This window comes from Lygodium microphyllum, chromosome 23, assembly GCF_053477565.2.
Source record: "Lygodium microphyllum isolate KBCC chromosome 23, Lygodium_microphyllum_v1.1.10, whole genome shotgun sequence".
In the NCBI taxonomy this organism is placed as follows: Eukaryota; Viridiplantae; Streptophyta; class Polypodiopsida; order Schizaeales; family Lygodiaceae; genus Lygodium; species Lygodium microphyllum.
In genome coordinates, this window is record NC_141157.1 from 97,203,901 (window position 1) to 97,214,527 (window position 10,627).

General features: G+C 43.4%; 1 protein-coding gene across 1 annotated transcript; it reads right to left on the minus strand.

Moving 5' to 3' along the window:
• Positions 1–667: 667 nt before the first annotated feature.
• Positions 668–4,216, minus strand: LOC148016509 (uncharacterized). The gene is made up of 2 exons (XM_087664025.1): positions 2,390–4,216; positions 668–1,462 (listed from the first exon to the last, which is right to left on the minus strand). Exons 1-2 carry the CDS (start codon positions 3,849–3,851, stop codon positions 837–839), a joined length of 2,088 nt encoding a protein of 695 aa, XP_087520151.1. The 5' UTR covers positions 3,852–4,216; the 3' UTR covers positions 668–836.
• Between the last annotated feature and the right edge of the window lie 6,411 nt (positions 4,217–10,627).

Below are 10,627 nucleotides of genomic sequence, written 5' to 3' on the forward strand. Positions count from 1 at the left end.
ACAACTATTGCCTTATAAGTCATAAATTTTAGTCTAAAGTATTGTATTGCATGTACCCCACCCTTATATAGCAAAATAGAATGCTTTGGAGATGACTTTTGTGAGGGAGAGTGGCTATGATGAATGTAGATGCCCTTTCAAGGCTCAATTTCGAGGGTGCAATACTGTTGACGATGGGCTCATCCTTCAAAAGAAAGGTAGGTATGAATTTGGACTTAGAACTATAGATATGCTTATGATAAGATTATTATACTTTTCTAATCAAATTAAAAATTAGTGGAACATGTTAGCCAAATGGCTAGCTTTTCTAGGTTTCCTTGGTAATGGCTAATTTTTTGGACTTAGACCTCAAAAAATACTCCATATATATATATATATATAGCCAAAAACTCATCCAAAACACAAAGAAATTAAGGTTTTTTTATGTCAACATTTGGTCCCATTTTTTAAACTCCTATCTTTATCAACAATCTATCTACAATCAAGATATAAGGGGGTCCCTTACATTTTGTCAAACTTCTAATGCCATTACAAAGGGGCTTTGAAGCGCCTATTGTGTGATAGGTATGAATTTGAGATTCAAACATTGGAGAATCTTAGATCAAGAACAAGATCATTCCCTTCTAAGACCTTCCTTGTTTGATTGAATTTTCACTTGAGCCCTTGATAGCTAAGAAATTTGCATCCTCTAAATGATGCTGCAAATATCTTTTTATACTGGTTTATGTACATTACTAACCATTTTAAAAAACCAAAGGAATGTGGGAGGGAAGGCCAAAGAATATGCTTTGGGAGATGTTTTTTGCTTTTTAAAATTCTTTAAAAAAATATATAAGTTATTGCAAGGGATGATGAGAATGAGTAAGGGGCCGGACGTGGACGTCCGGGATGTTTAGGGAGCGGTGCTGGAAGCCGAGGGCGCGGAGGATCTGGTCGTCGGCATAGTTGAGGGCGCGGATGAGGCCCACGTGGCACTGATCGGCGGTGTAGATGGGGTTGTGGTGGCCGGAGCAGGGTTGGCACCCCGTGAAGTGGGTGATGAAGGGCCGCCGCTCCTGGGCGGAGACGCCCCGCAAGTGCCCCTCCCGGGCCCGCCCGAACCTGCGCACGAACCTCTCCTTGGACACGTGCCCCCCAGCCACCATGCCACGCAGGTCCGGGTGGGCCGCCTCCATGGCCTGGTACTTAGCCTCGGTAGCCTCGAAGGTGTCCATGAGCTCCAGCCAATAGCCGCTCAGGTAGAAGTCCAGCTCCACTCGCAGCTTCGTTGCCCAGCGGTCCTTCTCTTTGACCATCAGGTAAACCAGGGCGGCCTGGTCGTCCGTGGGGTTCCGGGGCCGGTCCGGCAGGAAGTCCGAGAGTATGTCCCTGTAGGCCTCCCCCATTGGCCCCTGTGGTCCCATCGACGCCCACCTCTCCAACAAGTCCATCGACCATTGGCAATTCCTCAGCAAGAAGCTCCCTGTCAACATGGAAAAAAAGTTATGTACAAGCGCTTTTTTTAAAAAAAAAATTCTCTCTGTCCCCCCCCCCCAATTCTCATCAACCTTAGAACCTTAGCTTTCACAACCTTACAAATCTCATCATCTTACAACCTTAGAACTTTCTTTGGCATTCACAAACCTTAAAGCTCTCATCATTTACAACCTTTGCACTTTAGCATTCATAAAGTGAGAAATCTCTATCATTCTACAACCTTGGACATCTCATCATTCATAACCTTAGAACTTTATGACATTTTAGGGTAGTTTCACTCAAAGCTAAAGAAGGTGGCATTCTCCTAATAAGGTCTAGAAGATTAAGCCTAGAAAGTTTTTGGGAAAGCCCTTCTAAAGGTCGAGTTGTGAACCCTAGTTCTGTACATCACTTTACAACCTTAGAAATCTTTCTTCTAATAAAATGAGCACCTTACCTCATTGGCTTCATACACGTTCTAGGACACTTTGTTGTTGGATCATCTTCTTTAAGGCAATATCCAATTACCTAACAGTTCTTGGACACAATGACTACTATGTCATGGCACATCTGCACTCAAATGCTACATTTTGAACTATTGGTATGACCCTTCACAATGCTTTGCATGGTCACACAATAAGCTACCCATCAGGCTATGTTTGTAAAATAACAAGCTAATATTTTGTCTACTTCCGTATGTTCCAATGTTGCACTTCAATAGCCTATGTAATCTTACATCCTTTGTTGCTTAATGTCTGTTTGGTTAGCATATATTTAGAACCTTGATGCACATCAATAGGTAGAACCTTGTTCCAACATTGCATGGTTGTGTTCTTGTAACAAAATGAAAGTGGCAAATGCACCCTTTTAGTCCAAGGATACTTTATGACCTTATGGACCTTTCATGGAATCTATGACACATGTGAATAGTTACCTGCATTGAGGCCAAGCCAGCTTCGCTTCTCAAAGATGAGGCTCTCCCAACCATGCACAACCATATTGTAATCTTTGTACCTATGTAGTGGTATCTCAAACTCCATGTCAGTGATGATGGCATCAGCGTCCAACCACCAAATCCATTCAACCTCAGGGTGGGCTAGCATGGTAGCCCGAACAACTGGCAACTTAGCCCAAAAGCTAGGCATGTGGGGGTCTAGGAGGGCCACATTGTAGAACATGTCGATCCGATGGATGCGGGAGTAGTCCACCTTGTTTTTGAAGCAACGGAGGAGGAGGTGATCCCCACTCGGGTTAGCGCAAGGCCAAGGTTGGGTCCCTGTCAATATGAACAACCTCTCTCGACCGTCGTCCATTGTGGGGCCCACCTCCGGGTGCTCCTCAAGCCATCTTTGCCTTTGCTCATCCCAGTCAAGGATGGGTGCGTCCAACATATTGTGGTCCGCCACGAGGTCGTCCATGTCAGCACCCACCACATCATCTGCTGAGTCAGCACCGGCGTTGGCTGCAATCTCAAAGCCAGCTGGCACATCCGCTTGTGTATCTGCAAGTGAGTCACCCTTCTCTCCAAATTCTTTGGCGGCTCGGGGCGCTTCTTTATCGGCCAATTTAGAAGGCTTTCTAGCCTTCTGCCCTTTTTCTTCCTCTTCTTTTCCATCTTGTTTTTCTTCCTTGTTCTTGTTTTCTTCCTGCGCCAAAGCGAGCTTCAATGGCTTCCTCTTAGCAGCAGAAGACCCTCCGGCACCTGCCTTCACCTTCTTACTCTGCAATAACGGTCTTCGATTCTCCTCTTTTGTCTCTATCAAGTCATCATCAGAAGAGTTCACCTTCTCATCCAATTTATCAGAAGAGACTATCTTTTTCTCCCAATCCTCAGCGGAGTCCACCTTCAATTTGTCAGAGTTTTCTTCCTCCGAATCCTTAGAAGAGACTGCCTTCACATTCTTCTCCTCAACCTCTCTATGTCTGTAACCATTTCTGCCTCTAAATTTTTCAGAGGTTTCTTCCTCTGAAGCTTCAGAAGAGACTGCCTTCTCCTCCTCCTCCTTCTCAAACTCTCTATGTATGTGACTATGTCTACCTCTAGCCTCTAGTTTGGCAGTAATGTCATGATCTTCATCACTGTTTGCATTATCTTCATCACCATTTGCATCTCTGTCAGCAGAGCTCTCCGGGCCTTTACGAACTGCGCTAATCCTCTCTTTCTTCCAAGTAGCGGAAGCCTTCTTCTGCTTCTGGTGCTGCTTCTCCACCTCAGTCCCTGTGGACGGGAGCTCGAACTCATCCTCATCGACATTATTCTCGGTCAAGGCAGCATTTCCATGGCGACGAGAAGCTGCCGTGGCAGGGCGAGGCCTGCGCAGCGGGCTTGCGGAAGCCGAGGCAGCAGCGGAGAAGGCCAAGAGGAGGGCCAAGATTGCGAGGCGGAGAGGCGCCATGGCAGCTCTCGAATTACCTGTCTGGTTAAAACTGTATGGAGGGACAGGCTTACATGGAGTCGCAAAAAGTCTGTCAAAAGAGAAGGGATCAAATTTGAGAGATCAGGAAGAAGAAGAAGCCATGGCTAACGATTGTGTGAAGAAGCAGCGGATGGCGAATGCAACATCGATGATGCGAATGAGGGATTATGAACTGAGCAGAGGTCACGTCTGCAGAGGAAAATGCAATGAGACTGTACGTGAAAAGGGAGTGGCCCGCCTGGCGTGGCCGTTTGCATGTCGAGTTATGGAGTTGGTGGCAGGTCGCGAGCCACCAGCTACACAAGAAAAGGATGCAAGGGTATCTTCGTCTTTATATGCGGGCGTCGGCTTGAGAGAGAGAGAGAGAGAGAGAGAGAGGGGGGATCTCAGCCAGCCTAAGACAGAGAGAGAGAGATGTCAGCCAGCCTCGCGTTAGGGGCGACATGCCTTGCATTTTCCAATAGAAAGTTGAAACGTTGCATTTGTACAACACAAATCGCCTCAGCGGTCCCCCCCTTTTATGGTTATTCCTCCCCATGTTTACGTACCCTACCTCCCCACTTTGATTGTAGGGCACGCTCCTTTTCCGGAGCCAAAAAGAACTCCAATTTTTCAAGTGTCGTTCAATCGTACGTTTTAGCGTAAGTGGGCCAAATAATGTGCACCCTACTCTGTGTTACAACAATGGCTATCGACCAAGAGCCTAGAGGGGTTTCACACACAAATTGCACATGACTAAGAGGGTTTTCACACATACGCTGTGACCATAGCCATGTGCAGTCACTGCCCTATCATTCTGACCTTCTCGCATAGAAAAACTATACCCTTGATTATCAAACAATTGCTCATTGGGGTACAGTTTCTGCCCCATCACAATTTTTAGACTCTTGGCATATTGGTAAACTATGGTAGGTGCAAAAGGGCTCCAACATACCTATGAGAGTGCACCAAGGTAGCGAATGTTATCTATTCATTCTTCCAATTCCCCCTAAGATAGGTCAATGTGTTTGATTTATCTCTAATGCACGAAGCTCAACAAACTAATAGGCCTCCATAAGACCATCCACTAGTGTCTTCTCCTCCTTCACAAGAGTAGGGAAGACTATGCTCAACCAATTCATATTGCCTCACAAGGAGAGGAAGAGTATGCATGAAATCAATTGGGAAATGCTTATCCTTGAGATGAAGGGGAGAGAGTGCACAATGGAGTGCGAGATCGAGGCGCGAGTTGTAGAGCTGAGAGTTAGGGAGAGAGTGAATGCAGAGATAGGTGTACCAGATTGTGATGGTACACAAAATAAAAGAATGTATTTATATGATAGGGTACAATAAGGGTGTGTTCACACCCATATGACTATATACATGGAGACGAAGGGACTTTACACCCGACAACCTCTCACTTAAAGGCCCGAAGTGATACCTTTAAGCTAACCAACTCCCACTAAATGAATGCAATGCTCATGCTGAGCCGTTGCAAGACATTTAATGAGAACATCTGCAGGGTTATCTTGGGTTTTGACCTTACTAGTCAATGTGACAAGACCATCATCCAAGACCTGTCGAATGAAGTGATACCGAACATCAATGTGTTTGGTACATGCATGGAACATGGCACTCTTAGCCAGACATACTGCACTCTGGCTATCACAACCAAGCACTGGAGTACGTGAAGAAAGACCAAAACCCTTGACCAAATGGCCAAGCCAAATAGCTTCCTTAGAAGCTTATGTGGCTGAAATATATTCAGCTTTTGTAATACTTAGTGTCACAATTTTCTACAATCTTGAACACCAAGAGATAGCCCCACCAGTCAAAGTAAACCCACTAAACGAATGCAATGCTCATGCTGAGTCATTGCAAGACATTTAATGAGAACATCTGCAGGGTTATCTTGGGTTTTGACCTTAGTCAGTGTGACAAGACCATCATCCAAGACCTGTCAAATGAAGTGATACCGAACATCAATGTGTTTGGTACATGCATGGAACATGGCACTCTTAGCCAGACATACTGCACTCTGGCTATCACAACCAAGCACTGGAGTACGTGAAGAATGACCAAAACCCTTGACCAAACGGCCAAGCCAAATAGCTTCCTTAGAAGCTTATGTGGCTGAAATATATTCAGCTTTTGTAATACTCAATGTGACAATTTTCTACAATCTTGAACACCAAGAGATAGCCCCACCAATCAAAGTAAAAACATACCCACTGGTAGATTTCCTAGTGTTAAGATCTCTTATTATGACCAAATCACAAAATCCATGCAACTCTAGTGTACCCTTTCCATAGCATATACACTTTTCTTGTGTACCTTTCAAGTATTTGAAGATACATTTCACTGCTTTCCAATGTGGCTTGCCAGGGTTAGACACGAATCTACTAACAACTCCCATTGCATGGGCAATGTTAAGGCGAGTTTTGCAACCATGGCATACATCAAAGATACACAAGATGATGCATAAGGTATACTCTTCATGGCATTAGCAAATGCATCATCATTAGGGCAATTAGATTTGCTAAGCTTTGTATGTGGCGGTAAAGGCACACCAAGAGGCTTAGCATCAGCCATATTAAACATGTCAAGTACTTTGCTGATGTACTTGTTCTGTGAGAGAAACAACAAACATTGCCCTCTATCTCTTTTAATGCACATGCGAAAAATGTGTTCAGTTGCCCCCAAATCTTTCATGGAGAAGGTTGAACTCAGCTGCCTTTTAGGAGCATTCAAAGTATTCTTATGATGTCATGCAATCAGTATGTCATCCATATATAAAACCAGCACAATAAGGCTTCCATCATCAGCCTTTTTAGTGTATAAGCAGTGATCTGCATGACTGCGTTTTAAATCCATGGGTGGGCATAAAGGTATCAAATTTTTTGTACCATTGTCTAGGGGCTTGTTTCAGCCCATATAAGCTGTGTTTCAACTTACAAACCAAATGCTCTTTTCCTCGAATAGCAAATCCTTCTAGCTGCTTCATGTACAGCTCTTCATCCAAGTCACCATGAAGAAAAGCAGTCTTCATATCCATCTCATCCAACTCTAAATCCAAGAATGAAGTGAGAGCAAATAAAATACGGAGGGTAGTCATTTTCACCATTGGTGAAAAGACCTCCTGGAAGTCTATGCCTTCCTTCTATGTATAGCCCTTAGCAACTAGATATGCCTTGTACTTGGGCTTCCCATCAATACATTTCACTTTGTAAACCCATTTATTAGGAATAGCTTTCATGTCCTTGGGCAAAGGTATAAGCTCCCATGTGTTATTTGTATATAGAGACTTCATCTCTTCCTGCATAGCAAGCTCCCACTTTCTCTTGTTTTCACATGATTGTGCCTCTTTAAATGTCAGAGGCTCACCCTCATCAATCAACAAAATGCAATCCAAAGATGGATGAAACCTTTATGGCTGCCTTCTGACATGTGTAGACCTTCTTACCCAATGATCTCTATTATCAGGTAGTGGGGCTATATCCTGAGGAATGTGCACACCATCACCAGGTGGCTGATTTTTAGCATTTTCTTGCTGCTGTAATCTGTTTTTAGCATGTTCTTCTTCTTGTTCTACTTCATCCTGTGCATCTATTTACTGTCCATGATCTTCTGGCTGTAGCACAATAGGTTGCTACTCATTTTCAGCATCAAAAGGGACAGAACTTTCAGCTAATGGCTATTGAATGGCTGGTTGTTCATGCTGAAATTTGACCTTCTTTTTATCAAGATCACCATGTGTAGCATTTTTCAGCAACTTTGCCTCATTAAGTACTGCATCTCGACTACATACTATCTTCCTGCCCTGAGGAAGCCAAACTCTATAACCCATCTCTCCCTCATCTCCATATCCCATATAGATGTCCTTGATGGATTTCATGTCTAGTTTGGTCCTCTGTTCTAGAGGTACATGCACAAAGGCATCACAACTAAAGACACGCAAATGGTCATATGAAGCTGGTTTTCCAGACCAAAGCTCTTCAAGAATGCCATTTTCCAATGCATGATTGGGAGAGCAATTGCATAAATGAAGTGCAGTTTTAAGAGCCTCTCCCCAAAACTGTTGCAAGAGATCAAATGTGGACAACATGCATCTGCCTCTCTCACAAAGTGTGCGACTAAATCTTTCAGCCACACCATTTGATGCAAGATTATAAGGGACTTCAACAATGCCATGCATCTCACAAAACTTATTAAATTCATTTGAGACAAACTCGCCCCCATTATTTGTTCTTATGGCTTTCAACTTAAGCCCTTTCTGTGTGGTAACAAAACCATGAGACTTTTTAAAAACATCCAACACTTCCTTTTTGCTCTTAAGTACATATACCCATGACTTTCTAATGAAATCATCAATGAAAGTAACAAAGTACCATGCACCCCCATACGAACTAACATGCATAGTGCACACATCAAATTGTACTAAGTCAAGAGCATTAGACTTCTTAATGACACCAAAGTAATAAGGAGACTTCACTTGTTTTCCATATAAGCAATCATTACAAAATTCGAGACCAGAGCCTTTCACATCAAATCTCCCTAAAGAGGAGAGAACCTAAAGGCCTTTCTGGCTCATATGACCAAGTCTTTTATACCAAAGCTCCTTTTGTGATTGGCCTTCAGCCACAACCAAGAACTTGCCAGGTAATGCTTTACAATGCAAGTAATATAAAGTTCCCATTTTGCTGCCTTTAACAATCAGCATAGAGCCCTTATGGACCTTCCAAGATCCACCACCAAAGGTAGTAAAATACCCTTTAGCATCAAGCTACCCAAATGATAGTAGACTTTTCTTTATGCCATGTACAAATTTGACATCCTATAAAATCATATCTTGGTAATTTTCAAGGGCCAAGTGAATGGTGCCAACACCCTCTATCTCACATACATAGTTATTACCCAAGTAAACTTTGTCTAGGCAACCTGTAGTGTATTTAGAAAATGACTCCAAAGAGGGGGTAACATGAAAACAGGCACTGATGTTTACTATCCATGATTGTGACAGCCCATCATGAGCTAAAAGTAAGGCATCAATTACCTCCTTTTTGGTGATATGCATATCACCTGTTGTTGCCATAATATTTGCATCATTACATGAGGCTACAACAAGTATCTCTTCAATGTCAGGAAGCTCTTTAATGACCACACTAGATGTCATTTGCCTTTGCAACTTCTTTTGGGGAAGAGCTGTCATCATCTTTCTTATCATCCTTCTTTTTCTTACCTTATTGTTTCTTTCTTTCTTGCTCTTTCTTGAAGTACCAACATCGGGCTTTTTATGCCCTTTATGCCCACACTGATAGCATGTGACATCCTATTGTTTGCCCTTGCTTTTGCTTCTGCTTTCCCCTTTACTAGCTGCATTACCCCTCTTTTCAGGCCTGCCTCTTACATGGTAAGCTGAGCCACTGCTTTCACCACTAGACTTTCTTCAGATTTCTTCATTAAGGATGGAACCTCTAACACCATCAAAAGTCAAAGTGGGGTTGTTGCTAAGTGACACAACCAAAGATTCTCAGCTGTCAGGGAAAGTCATCAATAAGAAAATAGCTTTCAATTTATCATCGAAAGCTGCCACTAAACACAAAACGTAGAAACACAAAAATGCAAACTACGAGTGAAGGATGAAGGGTTTCTCAAAACCCCAAAAAGGGGAATCGTCCTAGACTGACTATGCATATTCATAAGCCACTCTCTCATTCATTCCTCATGGCTAATTCATTCAATCTGTCACCTCTTCTCTCCAGCCTCTCCATTACCCTCATACCCCTTTAGAAGGACATAGCAGTTCGTGGTTCGTGTGCATTACTTGCTGATTAGCCTCTTAAACAATCCCAAAACACACTAAAAAATACTCTTTTAGAGTAAAAACCCTAAAACATGGAGTAGTTTGAGAGAGTTTAGTGGAAACCCTAAAACGGGGAGCGGTTCGAGAAAGTTCAGTGGAAACCCTAATTTGGGAGGCTCCAATCCGCATCTATTAATAGACAGGCTGCCCACCATTCAGCCATCATTCTTGTTTGCAAGTTACACCAATCCACACACCCTCTACTATTGTTGGCTCCTAGTTTCTAGCCTGCAGCCTGCCTCCATCCGTTGACCAGCCATCATCGACTGTAGCTACATTATCCTCAACATGTCCATTGTTGTAGATGATAGCTCTCAGCTGTTGGCGACTGGTCCAAACTATCCCAGACTGTTGTTCGACCTGCCATCCATCATCTCCAGGGTCAACAAGCCTGCGTTTACAGCATTGCAGGTCCTAACACTCTCAGACACACCTTCTCCAGCTGTTGCCCTACTGTTTACAACACATATAAATAGTTTTCAGCTTTTGATCGATGATACATTGCTGCGTTTACAAGTTTCCAGCCTCCAGACTGTTGCATTTTGGTGACTAGCCTACTGCCATTCACTATTCAACGCTCCTACACTTCGACTGGTGGTCATAGACTTGGGATTCGTCTCCGATGGATGTCACACTTCGACATTGCTCTACCCTTGAGTACACTGTATACTCTTACATTCATTTATAGCATTCATTCACTTCAAAGTTGTGTTCTCTCTCTCCCTTCTTTTGTTTGTGTTTGAGTTTTTTGTGTCTGTGTTTGTCTCTTTGTGTTTCTATCGTGGTTGTATACACTGTGTGTCCTTAGTGAAAACCCTAGCAGTTTTCTTCACATGGTATCAAAGCTGGATCTGCTCAAACAACGGCAAAGATCCTCCACTCCACTGAAGGCAAAGACCGGGTGGCGAGTTCA